Source organism: Nelusetta ayraudi, unplaced genomic scaffold (assembly GCF_046127955.1).
Source record: "Nelusetta ayraudi isolate G7.1 ecotype Tasmania unplaced genomic scaffold, CSIRO-AGI_Nayr_v1 ptg000136l, whole genome shotgun sequence".
Lineage (NCBI taxonomy): Eukaryota > Metazoa > Chordata > Actinopteri > Tetraodontiformes > Monacanthidae > Nelusetta > Nelusetta ayraudi.
In genome coordinates this window covers 2,849,739-2,867,814 of record NW_027466186.1, presented here as the reverse complement: position 1 = coordinate 2,867,814, position 18,076 = coordinate 2,849,739, and the positions used below count along the sequence as shown (strand labels likewise).

The window sequence follows — 18,076 nt, the reverse complement described above, 5'->3', positions numbered from 1 at the left end:
AGTATATTTCATTTTTATTCAGAGCTTTTTGCACTCCTGTTTATAAGAATTTATATTCATTTCATATTATATTAAATATAATATGAAAGTGGGTTAATATGGTTAAAAGTTAGCTAGAAGTTAAAAAAGATACACAATGTTATGTGTCTTTTAGAAACTATATTGTAAAGTCATTTTATAAACAATTTGACAGCATTAGATAAAGTGTCTCATACCTATACACTTCTGTGTAGGTTGTTTTTTTTGTTTATGGAACCCTTTGAAGCCTGTCCCTGTCCAAGCGCTAAGGGAGAGAGAGAGCTGACAGAGTTGGTGAGCCCAGCTCAGCGACCCTGAGAGAAAGAGAGCTGACAGAGATGGCGAGCCCAGCCCAGCGACCCTGAGAGAGCGAGTGATCAGGAGACGCAGTGTGGCCAGCTGCAAACCCTACCGTCACATGACTTCAGAGATCATCTGAATTTTGTTCTGGAAACAGATAAGATATAAACTTCTACACTATCGAGTAGCACTTCCAGCAACTGAGTGTGAACATAGATGACAATGACTGACTAGACTTTGACATACTGATTACACACATACACACACACATTGGACTTTATTTAGTTTTATTTTATTTTTAGTTATTTTTTAGTTGAAATTGAACTAAAACTGAAGCAGGAGAGCTCAGTTTTTCCAGATTCTTATTTTTTTTCTCTTCCTTTTTCCCCCTTTCTCTTTCTCTTATTTTTTTGGTGCCTTAGTTTGATTATTAGCATAAATAAAAATCAAATTGTTATGTTTATTGATGTTTTGCAGACATTAAAGTGTCATCTGTTCAACTGCCAACACTTGCTCCTTATTGAAGCTTCATTTGTGCAACTCCTATCGAACCTAGAGCGAATGTTACCTCTCCTCAGCTTAAACAGCTAGGCTTAAAGGTGTGACATGTATTTTTGTTTATGCCCCAAGTTGTTTCCGTGTGATTTATGTGACGGAGGGAAAAATTCAAGCGAGTTGCCACATGGTCGGTGGGTTCATTCGTCCATCTTTCAAGGACATTACAACATCTTTGCACAATCTTTCAAAATGTGGGGAAATGAAACACTGGAGATTTTTAGAAGCAACACAGGTTGAGTGACTGTGTTCACTGCAAACCAAGCAACCATTCACCAGCACAGCAAATGTGGCCCTTATTCACCTGATAACTAACCAAAGATTTGGAATTGACCCCAACAATTCTGCACATTTTTAAGAAGATGTAGAACTGAAGTTTTGTTGAAAATAAAATAAATACAATCCTGCAATATTATTTTAGCTTTATTCTTATCCGCTGATTATATCATCCAATGTGGCAGTGGCTGAGATGGGTTTTTGTTTTTCAAGGATGAGTCCGTGGTGGTGAGTTCGTTTGTGTATTTTCAGGCACAGCTGTGGTCACCACTACAAACCCCATCAGTCACTTGGTCCAGTAACACCACCATGTGGACACAGGCAGCTTATGGCACCAGTGACGCCACTTCAGAAAAGGTTTTATTGTACTTCAGGGATCTGCTTGACTGTGTTTCAGAGGAAATTCTAATTGTAATCAATGGCAAATATACAAATTTCTTTTTACATATATATAAAATCCAAATTTAAATGGCATGTTTTTCTACACTTTGATTTCTCACACACTGTGCAATATGAATTATGAGAATGAAACTGATATATGGAGAGTGTACTACATTTGTAAAATGTAAAATATCTGGTGCTGCGTTTCTTTTAATGTTGTCTGACAGGAACACATTTATTTGCAAGCATCCTGTGTGTATCTGGTTTGTTTAAGATGGCTATCAATTGTGATGTCTGAAAGTTCACTATACGACAACAATAACAATGCAAACCATTTGCATTGTGTGCTTGGCCACATCCTTGATGAAACTCCCTGGCCATACAGGGGCTAGGAAGCAGGGCGGGCGGAAGCCTTCTACTTCCGCTTTTCAATTTTCTTTTAGTTGAGGGTGACTTGCAGTAGAATTAGTTGACCGTGCGAGCGAGAAGTACAGACTTTGAGACTTTGAGTGTGTTCGTGGGACGTTTTCATCAGTTGCACCACTGTTGCTCTCCTGTCATGTTCCAAGATGACTTCAGTCCTTGATTGTCTGGTTTTGATTTTTCTTACATTCTTAAGCGGTGAGTGAAATAGCCTTTGACTCAGCGTACGACACAATTGTTAAAAACAAATTAGCCACCTTCAAAAGAGCTGTCTTTCAACCTTGTTCACTGTCATCTGCCCATAGGTGTGTGGAGTGGAAACTGGGGTGTGGTAATGGAAAGTCCATGTTCTACGAGAGGGACATCAGTCGTGATTCAGTGCCAGTATGACTATCCCATTGCTCACTTTGTCACTTCAGTGACATGGTCTAAATATGACCAGGGGTCCGGGAGCTGGATCAGTCTGAGAAGTCTTGCAGCTCCACCAGACTTTGAATATGTGGGCAACTATCGCGGTGACTGCAGTCTGAGGATCAACCATATACGACACATCGATAGCGGATATTACCGTTTCAGATTTGTGACAACATTGAACAGTTGGATGAGTAAAACATGGTCTAATGTGTTCGTTGAAGGTGATAAAAACATAATAAAAATAACAACAACAATAATAATAATAATAATAATAATAATAACATCCCATGGGCCCTTTTTTAAGCTGTGATTTTTCTTCTAAAACTGTCCCTTTTCTTCTCCTCAATCAGAGTTGACCAGTGCTGTGCAGCCCAGTAGCGTGACAGAGGGTGATGATGTCCAGCTCACCTGTGTGTCAGGTTGTCCCACATTGCCAGAAACAGTCTGGTTCAGAGACGGACGGCGCGTGACAGATCCAGGCCGGGTCTTCCAGGCCAGCAGGGGGGATGCTGGCAGGTACCAATGTGCCCTGAAGGAGCTGGAGACGGTCAGATCAGTCTCTGCGACACTGAAGGTTCAATGCAAGTGAACAGATTCCTTGTAGTTCTCAAGAGCAACTTCATTAATCAGTTTTGAAAACTGAAATGAATGACTAACTGCTGTCTTGCTTATGAAATGTGTGTGGAGCTATGAATATTAATTTGAATTTGAATTACAAATAACATTACTTTGTGACACTTTGTAAAACCCAACATGAGTGTGTTGAAAAGAAAAGAACTTCTTCAATAACCATTTTTTTAACATACTCATTGTCATTGTCATTATATGTTATTTACAATTATTACTATATGTATATACATATCTACATATATATTTAGATATATACATAGATATGTATTCAGCTACATATATATGTAACCAGGCAAGCGACTGCCTTGGCTTGCACTGCGGTCAAGTGAGCCGCCGTTCTATGGCGTTATATTTGTGCATCTATTTTGAGCGAGCGATTATATTTTCGGAGCACACCATAATAAATATTGAGCGCATAAAGCATATTTTGCAAGCACAAATCGATTCTGACCGCCTTGTATGAGTTTGCATATGTTTATCCAAATGTTCTCTCACAAACTCTTTCCATGGTGCTCAAGCACCGTTCGTTCGTCTTCGCGCAGTCAAGCTAGCCGCTTCTCCGTATTTATGGCGAGAGTCAACTGAGAAAGTCAGCGCTAGTTCAATGGCGAGCGAATTAACTTCCGGTTTTAAAAATAAGAGGCAATCTCTCTCTCTCTCTCTCTCTCTCTCTCTCTCTCTCTCTCTCCCTCTCTCTCTCTCTCTACATATACATATATATATATATATATATATATATATATATATATATATATATATATATATGTACAAAAGCAAACAAAAGCAAACATTACAAAAGCAAAGTGGATAACAAAAATAAGAACAATCAGCAAAAACAGACAATAAATAGAAAAATATGGATTTAAAAAAGGAATATAGAAAGATGTGAACAATTAAAATGATGGAAAACACATCATTTTTTTTTTTATAAAACATTGTTCCAGCAACTTTCCTGTAACAAACCTTTAAAAAGTTAGGACATATATACATGTATCAAACTGCACTTTACACATCAAATTATTATGGTAATGTGTGCCGATAACCAATATATTAACAAGCACACATTTCAACTGTTTTACTCTTAACAATTCATTCTGCACTCGACTCACCACAGTCTGATCTTTCCTCAGATGCTCCAGAGAAGGTGACGCTGTCCATGACCCCTTCAGAAGCCGTCGTTAAAGGCGGCCTGGTGACCTTTGGCTGCAGCAGCGACGCGAGCCCGCCAGTCGTGCGCAGTGGCTACCGGCTGTTTAAAGACGGACACCTGGTCAGAACTGGACCCAGTCTCAACATGCCAGACATCCAGCCCTCTCACAGTGGCCTGTACCACTGTCAGGCCTGGAACAATGTGAGCCGGAAAGGAATCCAGTACTTTAACTCCACCATCGTCCACCTGGATGTTCAGTGTATGTATGATGACATACATTCATAATACTGAAGACCCTGTTCATTAGTCTTCAGCTCAGGAATCGTGAAAAACATTGGGCATTTTGCCCTTGGTTACCGTGTGCAAACACAGATAAGTAAAAGAGTCAGGAGCGACATACAAGAAACTGCATGTAAACCATATATACACAGAATGAGATTATCTCAATCTGCTTTTCACGTGCTGCTGTAGGTGGAAACTGTGAATATGGAAAATTATAAAACAGTCCAGCTAACTAATCAACTCCTCTTTCTCTTGCAGACCGTCCTGTGAATATCTCCATTTCAACGCACCCCTCACGTGTTATGGCGGGCGGCGGTGTGAACCTGACGTGCAGCAGCGATTCCAACCCCGCAGCAGACAACTACACCTGGTACAGGAAGACACATCCCACGGGCTCCATGCAGCAGGTGGGCTCAGGGCAGCTGCTGTGCCTCCTCGCTGTGGAGGCGTCCCGCTCTGGACTGTACCTGTGTCAGGCCAGGAACCAGCTGGGGGAGGGCAACTCAACTGAGCTGCTGCTATCAGTGGAGGACGCAACAGACAGTGAGTGATTTAATATCATTTAGCATGTTTCATCCGTCATCAAATAATGCAGATTGAATATCACATGGTGTGACCTATTGCACATTTGATAATGTGTCTCTGGAAATGAGGGTTTTAGCAGTGTTTCTGCTACAAAGCAGTCAGAGATGTAGCTGCGGGCAAATTTCTTATGAATGCCGACAATCAAGGTTAACAGTAATGTTAACAATTATGATCATTATTTTTCACAGCATTTTTAGTGAACTGTAATACAATATTACAAAAAAATTCTGTTTCTGTCCCCCTAAGGCAGCCACTCTGTACTTGCCATGGCAGGGGTTGGAGTCGTTCTATTTGTGGCACTTGGGATCGCTCTTCTTTTCTGGTAAGTGAGTGAAAAAGTGACAGTGACTCATAATGTCACACTTGCAACGTCAACATAACGTTTAACCTCCCATCTTTTTTTTTCCACTTTTTTTTCGTCAGTAATTTGTCACACTTTTGTTTTGACAACAAAGTCATGTAGCGACCAAGTCAAGTCAAGACACTAATAACAAGAAATAACCCATCAACTCCAGTTCGTATAAAAACACTGTAGTAGAACGTCATATGTTAATTATAAATGCTGTTTGTTTGTTGTTGTTTTTTTCATTTAATTGAACTTTTTTTTATGTTTTATTTTTTTGAAAAAAAGAATTCATATCTCATGTTGGAAAAAAGTTTTTGGACACCTCTTGAATTTGTGATGTACTGTGTTGCGCCAACATCAATCTCCAAGTGCAGTTTATTTTAGTGACTAGTCACCAACATTTATCTACATGTTGCACATGCACTGTTCATTCAGCACAGAACTGGACGTTTGAGCAATATGCAACTTCCCAAAAATTCAAAGTCAAAGGTTGTGCAATCATCTTTTTTAGGTTCATTTCACAAATGTGTTTTGTTTAATCTGCGATTTCGTTGTAGGAGAAAACAGAGGCACCGCGCATGCACCAAAGTGAGTACATAATATGTGGCTGAACTCCAGATTTAATGAAAACCTAAGCTTTAATTGGTGGTCGCCAAATTATAACCACTTGTTATTTAGAGAAGTGAAATAGCTCAGATTGGTTTTGGTTTTTTGGGGGGGGTTTTCAATTCCCTTTTCATCTGTCTAACAGGAAAACACTGACGACTCAGCCTACGTTACAGCACTACCAGAGCCAAGACAAGATGTAAATATGAAACCAAAGCAATCGTTCTATCATCACATTGACAGCAATAAAATGTCTTCCTTTTAAAAAAAACAAAACAACTGTACTCCCTCCCTATAGGCTTTGGAAGATGAGGTTGTCTACACAACAGTGACCACCATAGACAATGGGCATATTTATCACAACAGGTTGGTTCATCTCACTTAGAAGTCAAGACTGGACTATTTCAGGCTGCAGTTTAACTTTCCATCAATCACTTTTACAAAAGAAATGACAAAAGACAATTTTCAGAAAATCTTGAGTCAAGTGCAGGCATTTCACTACATTGTATTTATTTTTTGTTTATTTTTTTATTTGAAAAAGCAAGCTCACAAAGGCAAACGTGGTCTGACGCCACCTTGTGGCACAAAGTCTTGTGACGTTTCATAGCTTGCGCAGCCAAAGCAACAAGGGTTTGCATTCCTTTGCGTTTCCCTTTAAAATAGTTAAGCTGTTGCTAAGTACATATATATATATATATATTATATATTATGTATAAAACACCCTCAATCTGTGTGAAGGGCACAATATAAACCTTTCCTGATCTCTTTAAAAAGAAAGATATTTCATGATATAGTTCAACAGGTTCCAGCACAAAGTCAGACTTGTATTCTTCAAGATTAAAATAGCTTTATGAATTACAATCTATTCCCAGCTGAAGCAACCCGCCTCCTTGACTTCACTGCAATGCAGCCATGTCTCTGAAAGCACCAAAGATTAAATGACATTCTTGCAGAAAATAAAATGAAAACTAATTTCCTCCCCAGGTCCAAGGAATGGAATGATCCAGTGATCTACTCCACAGTGGTAACATACTAACAAGGGTGTTTGGAATCCAGGATTTAACACCAACACACAGTACAGCAAAAGCCAACAATGTTGAAGGATCTCTGGAGTATCGGAAGTATTCCAGCATGCGCTTGTAATGACTGTAGAACAGCTAGAAGTCTGACGTGACCTGTTTTTAATTATCTTTTCTCTGCATTATTTATGAGAAAGACCTGAACTTCATAGTAGTAGTAAGTGATATTTACTAAAAAACATGCGGCTTTGTAGAGTATTTATAAATATCTTTCTCAGGGACAGTTGATAGAATGTGATTATTTTACACCACAGTGTCATTACTGTATGGGTAATATTTACCATTCAAAAATGTTAAAACGTATTTGCATAACTAGCACTAGTAAACAGGCATTACACACAATAGCTAGAAATAAGGGTGATTGTGATGTTATTTTCACATAAAATGCATGCAAGATGATTTAGCTTTTTATTGCACTTTAAACTTTACAATGTGTGGCTCAACAAGACATCCATCACGTTTCAAACAAGCATTCAATAATAGGCACTGGAAAATATTTACAGAAAAGAAAATACTGATCTTTTTTTTTTTTATTATTCAATTTAATGTGTTTCTCTGACATTTGTTGTTTTTTTACAAAAACATGAACTATATAATCATATCGTATGTATTGCTAAAGACAGTGTATTGATAAAAAAAAAAGATAGATGTTTATTTTGTACAAACTGTAATGTATATTCTTCTTTCAAAACAATGTTTTAAATTTCATCTAGTTCCGATAGGTACTGGAACTAGTCAGTTAGCATTAGCATCTCCATTTAATTAAGTTCACTTCAATACCCTTGTGCACTCTTTGACATTTTAGTATTTAGAACATATACATATATATATTTGTGTGTTTTTATACCTGTCTCGTCTATCAAATCGACGGAGCGATATGCAAACTGACTCAGTCAGAAGTTCAGATGTTTGAGCTGAAACCAAAAGATGCAAATTCATCCAATATATGACCTGAGCCTTACTAAATCATTCATTCATTCATCTTCTATACCCGCTTATTCAGGGTCACGGGGGTCTGCTGGAGTCTATCCCAGCTGTCTTAGGGTGACACCCTGGACAGGTCGCCAGTTCATCGCAGGGCCATATTGACACAGACAACCATTCACACTCACGTGCACACCTACGGACAATTTAGAGTGTTCAATTGACCTCACATGCATGTTTTTGGACTGTGGGAGGAATCCGGAGAACCCGGAGAGAACCCACGCAGACACAGGGAGAACATGAAAAACTCCACACAGAAAGGTCCCAGGCCCGGAATCGAACCCACGACCTTCTTGCTGTGAGGCGGCAGCGCTAACCACTGTGCCACCGTGTCACCCTTACCAAATCAATCTACTTTAATTACAGATAACAGTAGTATGCAAATGAAAATAAACGGGAAAAAATACATAGAAAGAAGAAAGACAATGTCGTGTTTTTGTAATAAAACTGTGTCAATGTATTATTAGTTATTTTTTGCTGTTTTGAATTCATATTAACAGTTTAACATACAGTATATCTGAATGTGAACGGCCATTAAGAATCGTACTTAATTAAGCCCGTGAAAGACATTTAAAGAGAGAACATGGGGAAAAATCAGCAGAATATTTTTATCTGACGATCTGAAATCGGGATATAAGGGTATGACAGTCTTTTAGCTCCCAGATCCTGCTGACATCCGCAAGGTCTGAAAATATTTCCATCCAGAAGTAGAAAAACGTAGAAACACGGGAGCAGTAATCTCACTGCCGGGTCAATTTGTGAACGCCTGGTGAATTGTGATAGTTCTGGGAAGGGAAGAGAAAAAAACATTGAATTGTTTAATGCATCACGTAAAAAAAAACAAAAAAAAACGAGACTCATAGTTTGGTGTTAGATTGACAGCCCCTCACCCTCATGGCTGTGTGTATCCAGGGCAGAAATCTGGACACCCTGGTGTAAACGCCAGGCTTCTTGGCCATGGCGCAGCCCGTTCCCCAGCTCACCACTCCCAACAGCCGATGGCGGCTGGTCTTAGACAGGCAGTCGTCGGCCACAAACGGACCCCCGCTGTCTCCCTGCAAGCGCAAGTCACACGGCAGCTGGTTAACCGATAACAACAGCACGTTCTGAGATGTACGGAGGACATCCACAGGCAATTCTGGCCTCGCTGACCTGGCAGGCGTCTATGCCCCCTTTCTCGTAGCCAGCGCAGAACATGCTGGTGGTGATCTGGCTGTCGTAGTAGTCGGGAGCGTTGCACACGGCGTCGCTGATGATGGGGACGTTTGCTTCCTGGAGAACGTTTGCAAGGTGACCTGGAGGGAGAGACGCACAAACTCAATTACGATGCACTGACTGCATTAGGGTGCGGAAGGGTGGAAACTAGCCTCACCGTGGTAGCCGACGTTTCCCCAGCCTGTCACTGTTCCAATCTGGCCGTCTATCAGTCTCTGACCCAGCGCTGGCAGGCAGATGGGCTGGATGTATTCTACACAAACACGCATGCAAAAAATAATTAAACAGAATTGTTTTGCTATACACAAAATAAAAACAGAGGTCACAATAACACAAGGGTTGTGAAAAAATAGCAAGCAGAGATACAAATTGCTGTATGTTGCTGCAATTAGTTAAGCAGTATTAATAAGAGTCAATCAGGTTGTAGACTAAAATGAAACATGCTTCAATGCAACAATGTAATGCTTCATTATTCAGGGGTGTATTTGATTAAACGTCGAAACTCTGAAACCACTTTGACAAATACATTGTTCCACTTCGCTACAATGGACTGTAATACTCAATACTCACCACCAGATGGCAGATGTGACATTAGTTTGTTTGATAATTTGACCCCCCATGATGGTTATATAATGCCTGTTACAATTTAACACAAATGAGCTGATGATTGACCAGCGCGTCGTAGTTTTTCTGAGTGTTTGTGGTTCAAGGTAGTTCAGTGTAGAGTATGGAATATGTAGGCTCAAGTATATGCACGTGAGTCCTACCGTTGAAGGTGAGGGGATGTGTGAGGGCCAGCACGGCGATGTCCCTGCTGTTGTCGTCAATGTTGGGATCCACAAAGGGCAGGTAGCTGCTGTGGTAAACGATGGTCTTCACCTCGGCCACGTTCGCGTTGACCGGCTTGTTGTAGATGGAGCCCAGCAGCACACGCCAGCGATTCACGAAGCGATACCGCCTGAAATTCAAGACGGCTTTGTTGTAATACGTGCACTGACAAGGCGACTAAACCTTGTTTCCTTTGTAACAGCTTGTCATGTTTTAAGCTTTGCTTGCACATGCACAAGAAAACAACCAGAAAAATGTTCATCAGATATCGCCAAAAAAGCCTTTTTTTTTTTTTTTTTTTAAATCAATGTTGACTCATGTTAATTAAAATAACCCCATTTTCCACTGGAGCAAAAAAAACAACAACAACAAAAAAGCACTTTGACTCACTCTGGGAAGCAGTGTGCTGCGGAGACGATCCAGCGGTCGGAGATAATGGACCCTCCGCACTGATGAACTCCGTCGTACTGCAGGCTGACCTGCCAGGGCCAGCTGCCCTGTCGAGCATCCACACCGCCAACTATACGACGGTCTGCTGCAAAACTACGCCTGCCGCAGTCTGCAGAGGGGACAGGAAGAAGGGGACAGGAAGTTTTACTGTCAGCACCCGCTGCAGGGTGAGTTTGTGTATTGTAATAAATCGTCATTGGTCAGATGAACAAACAATTTCCTGCTGTGAACGTCTTTCTGGCCCTGACTTTCAGTGTTTTCATTTTAACCATATGCAGAATGCATGAACAAGTGCAACTTGTTTTAGTAATAATTGCAGCACAGACCTGTAAAACACCAAATTGCACAACTCATTTATTGCCACAGGTTGTAAAAGTGGGCTAAAACTTGGCGCTGATCGTCACTTTTATGGCCGCTCTCCTGCCATTTAGTCGGCCGTCGCTGCAATGTTTATGTCACTTATCTGCAGTTCATACGAGTGCATCCCCGTTGCACATCAGACAATAAAGAGCCGACGCTGGAAACTGTGGCAGTGTGTCAAACGTAACGAGTGAAGAACTGATTTGGCGTCTTACCTTGGCACAGCAGTGTGAGAACCTCCCTGCTCTCACAGTCGCTGGAACAAAGACAGACAGTCAGTTAGTGGCAGTGACACTCACAAGGGGAGACACGCATGGGCAGCGGGTTACTGTGACTCAGAGGCGAGAGGAGAGGAGATACAGGGGGCCGGCGTGAGACGGGAAGGTCGTACCACGGGAACAAGGAGTCTTTGATTTTCTTGCCGTAGGTGAGCTCCTCCGCTTTGACGCAGAAGAAGTCGCCGCTGTCTCCGCTGGCATCAGGTACCAGAGTGACTGAGTAATTCACCACGCTTGAAGCAAAAGACACACACACACACACACACACACACACACACACACACACACAAACACACTTTAGCCTGCTGCCATGGGGCTGTGCATTTAAAACAAACAAAAAGAATTGAATTGAATTGAATTGAATTGAATTGAATTGAATTGAATTGGAAGCCTTTATTGTCACTGTACTTTTAGAACAACAACACTCAGAGTGAAACTCCACTGGGAACAAAAAATGAAAATAAAAAATAAAGACAAGTATGCAGTATGCAGTAAAATATAATAATTTAAAATGCAACAAAATACTCAACATTCTAAGTCTCACCTAACAAAGCCCACTTCTTCACAGCTGATGCTAGCCAGCAGCTCATTGGCTGAGGAGGAGCACACCTGGCGCCACCTCTTCTGGGCAGAGTCATAGACTCTCAGGTGTTGATCGGCGGAGTTGACCTGAACTGCAGAGGCAACGTGCAGACAATATGTGGGTAGATATCCTCGACCCAATTAAATCGACTTGATAAGAGAATTTAACTGAGCCAAATACAGCACAGCACAATGTGATTTGACAATGAAAAGCTTTTAATTTATTTTCCTGAGCCCAGAGACAGCTTGCGTCTCTATTTCCACAGCTCCAGCCGAGCAGTAGTTCAACAGTTGTTGAGGGAAAGACGGAGCAACAATAGCAATACATAATTGTGATGCACTCACCATCAAATAGACCCGTGTCTTCCTCCATTGTGCAATAAGAAACTACAAAGAAGACGGGGGGAGAGGGGGGGGGGCATGTTCAGCGAGGCATTGTATTGGAGCAAATAATGTTCAGGTGTATATTTGTGTGTGGTCTGACCTACGGCCCAGACGGCTGCTCCGATGGCTCCCAGGGTCATGAGCACCACACACACCCCGATCACACGGCAGGGGGTCAACACACAGGTCAGAGAGATTCCTCGACTCCCTACAGAGACGCACACACACACACACACACACACACACACACACACACACACACACACACACACACACACGTGCACATATTAGAAGGTTTATATTGTAAACAAACAGTGGTGCGGACCTACATGCATGATCCCAAAAAAAAAACAGCACACTGTTGGAAATATTCAACAAATACCATGTAAAATTTGGAAATGTTGTTTTGTACTCAGTTTAAATCTAAATTGAACAAGTGGATGCATGTCTCTGTGTTTAATTTTCTTTTTTGAAGGAAATATGTATTGAGTGAACGTTAAACCTGCTCTGGAACAACAAACATCAACAAAATGACCCATTCAGGCTCTCTGTCTGAAAGTGGAGGGGCACACTGCAAAATTCCTGGCAAAGCCTCTAAAGTACAAATGACACTGATTTGATCAATAGTCTAAAGTCTGATTTTTTTTTTTTTTCCCCTGCAGAGCGAGTACAAACTCTTTCAGCTTGGATACATGTGGTGTCATGTCAGGTCTGCGTGCGCCCCTGTTATCCTCTCTGCTGTTGCACTCTGTTGCACTCTGCTGTTGCAGCATGATGGCAGGATTCACAAGTATGAGCTTTGCAATGCGAAACAAAAATTATCATTATTATTATTATTATTATTGTTATTGTTGTTGTTATTGGGAAATCCATTTTGCTGTGACAGAGTTCTGGTCTCGATGTATTGTATGATGAAAGAAAAGCTTTAGTTGGCCCTTTCTCAGGTCTAATTTATGTCTTGAAACATTAACGCCTTGAGTTGTCTGCTTTCGCCACTTGATTTCATATTTCATACATTTTATTCAGGCTATGTAAAGTAAATATCGTCAAACATTAAAAAATACTTCCATGTTTTACTGTTTGAACCACCATTTATATTGCAAAAATACAAACTTGGCAGCAAGCACTTCACCAGACAACAGCCTCGGAGGAGCAGGAGGGCGACACCATGTTCTCTGTTGATATCATTTGATTATGACTAGACTATTAAAAAAATCAGGTTTCCGGCAACACAGTACACAAATAGAAAAGTCCCCGGACATAGCAGATGATGCTGTCTATAAACAGTAACAGTGTATTGAGTTTTTTATAGCTACTGTGAAGAAATTATAAGGCAAGTCGAGCGGAATAAAACACAATACTATGGACAATATCTGGCCCTGAAATATATATTGTTGTGTTTTTCATCTATGGTGAAAAGAGCGAACAGAAAGCATTTGGAAAAGGATTTGGATATGGAACGAGTCAATAGTTTAAAAACGATTTGAGGAAAAAATTGAGCCCAGCTTTCCATATCAAAGCAGACCATTCATTTCAGTAAAGAGGGGCCAGGAAGATAAAGCTTCTTCTTCATGGGGATGTACGAAACCGTTCTGTTGCTCGCTGCGGGGCACCTCTGTGTTTAACTAAAGTCTTGCCAAAAGAAAGTCTTTTCCACTGAGAAAAAGTCTTTGATTCTTCCGTTATTGCAAAAATGCCATCCTGCTCCGATAAGAGAGTTGCCACTGCAGCGTCCGAGCTCATCTCTTCGACGGCAGCTGGACGAGCAGGGACTGTTTTCCTGCTTCCGGCGCCGCGAGAAGGTGCGATGTTAAACTGTTTGATCACGATCCAGAGTGATGTCTACGGTGTTAGAGCTATAATCACACTGATTTCTATCGGGCTTATTATCAAAAATTAAATAGCCTATGCATCAAAAATCTGAGGCAGACAGACGACAGTAAAAATGGAAGCGTTTCTCTCAAGTTACTTGCTGTCTCGGTGGGAGAAAAGCTGCATACTTGACGTGTTTTCATATGGATTATCTGCTCGTTACATTGTAAGAGACCGTCCTAATTGTAATTCCAGTACTTCCCATCTTTGCGGCAGGAAACAACTGTAGATACTCTAAGCATCAGAGAGAACATTCTTCATGCCTCGCTTCCTTCCTGTCACCCTTTCATTCTCACTTCTTCCCTGCTGTGTTACAACGCCAGGTTCCTCACAAAGAAACACATTTGATCAGACCTTACCAGAGAAACCGTGACTGAATCCTGTCGCAATGGTTTCACTGCGGAGGCCGACTGTCATTTTTCCTCATCTACAGCGAGTCAGTGACAATTTTGCGCTCTAGCATGGAGTAAATAAAACACAGAATTACACATGCAATCACACTGCTTCACCTGAGCCCTTGTTATGGTTACGCCTGTGTTTTCTTGCCCTCTTTGTTCTCCTTCTTTCTACGTTTCTAATGCTATCAAACTATATACTTTCTTCAGCCTTTTTCCTGATGATAAAGGACGAAAACACCACTTGTATCTAATGAATGCCACTGGAAATATAACCAGAACGGCATCTCAGATCCTTCAGTTGGTGTTTCCAGGTAATACTCCAATAATGCTTGAATTCACCTGGATTCAAACTATGTTGCTTTCCTCCTGATTGTCACCCTGTCCTCCCCCAACACGGCACTGCTTCACAGTCCCCCCCAAAAAAAGAGCCGAACAAGCACTCCATTGTGCCCTCCTCTACCTGAGACCACCTCCCTACACCTGCATATGAGCAGAGTAACAGAAGTAAAGAATACCCGGAGAATGTGGCTGCAAACTTTCTATTCTATAAATACTGCAGAGATCTTTTTATATAAAATTCAATGCAAATGATTTCAGCAGCGGGAAATATGTGCACGTCTAATAACTCGCACAGCACACAGCTTTTGTTGTAGTCACAGCCCACTTTTTGGGGATGTCCCACTGTCTGACCGGCATGTTTGTTACTTGGTTTGCAGCCCCTGTGATAAATACGGCCTACACGAGAGGTAAGAATGAATCATCTCCTAATGTCTGTGAGTCATTCACACAAATACATTCAATGGAACAAGCCTCTTATTTGGGGCTAACTTTAATCTTATTGCATGTGTCATTTGACCACCAAGAAGCCACACAATGGAACCGCTTCACTGCATAATTACCCCCTTTTGTCGGGATGTTATGTTAATGATTCATTACAGCCAACTAAAGTTTCACAGGTAAAATTAATTAATGAATTCATGAGCACAAGTCTAAGCATATGAGACACGTAGAAACATATTACTGTCCAGACCTTTTCCCTCATCTCCTTCCAACCCTTGTTTTGTCTTGTGTTGAAGCCTAACATAAAGGCCCTGTTTGGACCATGAAAACTATCCAGACTATAAGTCCTGCGAGCTGGCTAACAACCTGACTGCATGTAATATGTTATCCTTTGTCCTCTTCTAAGCACTACCAACGTTGGACGTTGGGAAGCAGACTGAGAACCAGGAAGGTCTCATTGTCGTTTGTCTGCTCCATTAAAAACAAAGGCAAACTTGATTCGACATGTACTGATTCCAATTCGAGTTTTGGCCTCGTACCCTGAAGAACATTCCCAGGCAGACTGATGGGTACTGATGTGGTAAGAGTGGGATAAAGCAAAGATTAAGAACTCGCAGGTTAGGGTGGGTCAGGAACTATGAATCACACTTGTAGTAATTGTCACGACACAAAAGTCCAAATAAACAGGATAGTGTTGGACGCAAAGTTAGCTCCCTAAAACAGGCCTGATTTCAAAGTGAGTGTGTGCTGTGTATTTGAAATGTTCTGACTGTCAGGGTGTACCCCCTGAAAGTAAACTGCAGCTACTACTCATTCCTCAGAACATCCCACCTCATTCAAGGACGGCCGTGGCCCAAACATGCACAAACCATATGTGTGCGCCATATGCGCTTGACTACGCCGTATTTGCCCTGTAATTAGCAGCACCGCAGAACCGCTATGATTCACTGCATCTGGGTACACTCCCTTCAGTCAGGCAACAGAAACTACAAAACCTCCAGCTGACTTTGTAAAGGCGCGCACAGTAAAGTGCAGAACAACTGTGGAGCAACTGGGAAATAGCAGCCATCCGGGCCTGTTGACGGGAGAACAGCGGAAGAACCGGAGATATTGTTGGTTTCGAAGTTCCTTCACTGCTGGATCCTTGTTTTTCCAGGCACCCGCTTCCTCTTAAGCAAGGTAGGCATGGATGCACTTTTTCACTCAGCAATAGTAATTGGCATAGTTATCACATGGCACAGTTTTTCTCTTCCAACCATACAAAAAACATCATGTATCTTATCTTTATTTCTATGTAACAGCTATATATAGGCAGCACCTGACTAACTAGAGGTTGTAAATATGAAGCTGAGCAAAGTGCCAAGTGACACATGAAAAGAGGTGGGTACTTCGATCCCGTTAGCCAAGTCGAGCTGCGTACGCTTGTCGTCTACTGCGTTGTGAGGTAAGTTTTGATCCATCTCATTTTGGACTCATTCGTACTCCTTTTAAAGACGCTACAGCCAATCCGGGTGGGTGACGCTTTAATAATAACTCCGCTGAACCTGAGATGGGCCAGCTTTGGTCTGACTAGTTAATTATTAACGTTCAAGTGGACTGATGTCTGTTTCCAAATACAGAAAACGGACAACGTGAGCGGCAGCACGACCAGCACAGCATTTCAATCTGAAAATATGTGTGTGCCTGTGTCAGTGTGTCTGAGTTTGTGGTGGTGAAGTGGGGAGGGGTGGACAGAATGAGAACAAGAACAACAGTGTGCGCTGCATGTCTGACGTGCACATACCCATCTTCCCCTCCGTCACAACTTTCTCAGCGTACATCTTGACCGATGGGGCAGCAGCACAGGTGATCGAGCTTCTGGACTCCTTGCCTCCTCTTCCTCCGGGAAGGTGATTCGAGCCCTTGACGGTCGATTTGGTCTGGGCAGCATCAGATTGAGAGTCAGCTACTCCTCAATGTTGACACCACAAATGTGTCAAAACATATCGGAGGCCTTGAAAAATAACTGTATGTAAACAATAATATAACTTCTGTGACAGATGTTTTTGTAAGTTGAAGGTAAGCTTCAGCTGCCCATGTTTGTCTAACAGTAATTAAACACTAATACACACACACACACACACACACACACACACACACACACACACACACACACAGGCCTAAACTTAGTGCTTACATTGATAAGCCGTAGTGCAATAAAAATGATATGCAATTAAAAAATTATTTTCAATAAAGCTTATAATAGGGATGTTGATTTCATTCTTTCATTCTCGTATTTATTCTCAGTATACAGGCCTCAAGCACTTATTGTTATTTAGTGAACTTTATGTCCTTGTTAAGCACCGCAGCTTATTAAAACAAACTGGGTGCCATGGAGTCTAAAGGCACAACGAGGAGGCCAAAGGAATGAATACAGGAGGTTAAACATTTGTTTTTCCACATACATGTATGTTTTGATATCATACACAGAGGCAAAATGATAATCATTACAACAAAAAGCCATAAACGTTTTTAGCAAATATGCATGCTTTTTTTTTTCTCTTTTTTTTTTCTTAATAACAAAAAAAAACAAAAAACTATAACTATGGCTGTGGGGTGCATAAAACTGTTATGAGAAGGGGATACTGCATTTCTCATAGAGGCAGAGGGCTAACATGTTAGCCTGAAGTCAGCTTCCAGACAGTCACTCACCTGTCTTTGCTCGCGGCAGGTGTGCGCCCTGTTCTTTTCCGTCGGCGATTAATATGAGTTTTCCCGCTTCTTAATCCACTTTAGTAAAGCCATGAACAGACAGGCGACGCGCTTTTCAAACTCCACCGCCGACGAATCTCGGCTTTCTGTAAATAAAAAAAAAAAAAAAAAAAAAAAAAATGCCTTTCCTCTGCTCCCTCCACAGGTTA

At 41.4% G+C, this 18,076-nt stretch overlaps 2 protein-coding genes and 1 long non-coding RNA gene across 3 annotated transcripts in view; 2 read left to right on the top strand and 1 right to left on the bottom strand.

Moving 5' to 3' along the window:
- The window catches only part of LOC142879386 (uncharacterized), a 1,526-nt gene extending 703 nt beyond the window's left edge, over positions 1 to 823 (top strand). The window contains exon 2 of the long non-coding RNA XR_012925295.1: positions 234 to 823. This is a non-coding gene — a long non-coding RNA (uncharacterized LOC142879386). The remainder of the gene's footprint in view (positions 1 to 233) is intronic.
- LOC142879595 (sialoadhesin) overlaps positions 1 to 7,568 on the top strand; it is an 18,221-nt gene extending 10,653 nt beyond the window's left edge. Inside the window, exons 19-26 of the mRNA XM_076012986.1 lie at positions 2,259 to 2,588; positions 2,718 to 2,948; positions 4,128 to 4,406; positions 4,688 to 4,972; positions 5,261 to 5,948; positions 6,112 to 6,165; positions 6,265 to 6,332; positions 6,951 to 7,568. Coding sequence (XP_075869101.1) covers positions 2,259 to 2,588; positions 2,718 to 2,948; positions 4,128 to 4,406; positions 4,688 to 4,972; positions 5,261 to 5,340 — 1,205 coding nt within the window. The 3' untranslated portion in view covers positions 5,341 to 5,948; positions 6,112 to 6,165; positions 6,265 to 6,332; positions 6,951 to 7,568. The remainder of the gene's footprint in view (positions 1 to 2,258; positions 2,589 to 2,717; positions 2,949 to 4,127; positions 4,407 to 4,687; positions 4,973 to 5,260; positions 5,949 to 6,111; positions 6,166 to 6,264; positions 6,333 to 6,950) is intronic.
- Positions 7,437 to 18,076, bottom strand: hpn (hepsin). The gene is made up of 13 exons (XM_076012630.1): positions 17,868 to 18,076; positions 16,960 to 17,095; positions 12,227 to 12,334; positions 12,088 to 12,129; positions 11,705 to 11,834; positions 11,274 to 11,393; positions 11,098 to 11,138; positions 10,463 to 10,631; positions 10,012 to 10,202; positions 9,402 to 9,497; positions 9,182 to 9,324; positions 8,920 to 9,084; positions 7,437 to 8,814 (listed from the first exon to the last, which is right to left on the bottom strand). The coding sequence occupies exons 2-13, from the start codon at positions 16,994 to 16,996 to the stop codon at positions 8,770 to 8,772; spliced, it is 1,287 nt and encodes a 428-aa protein (XP_075868745.1). The 5' UTR covers positions 16,997 to 17,095; positions 17,868 to 18,076; the 3' UTR covers positions 7,437 to 8,769.

Coding starts and splice junctions, on each gene's coding strand:
- hpn (XM_076012630.1), bottom strand. CDS start 16,996: ATGTACGCTGAGAAAGTTGTGACGGAGGGGAAGATGG. Junction 11,835..12,087: donor AGACACGGGTCTATTTGATG/GTGAGTGCATCA, acceptor TTGCCTCTGCAG/TTCAGGTCAACTCCGCCGAT. Junction 10,203..10,462: donor GCAGCACACTGCTTCCCAGA/GTGAGTCAAAGT, acceptor CTTGAATTTCAG/GCGGTATCGCTTCGTGAATC.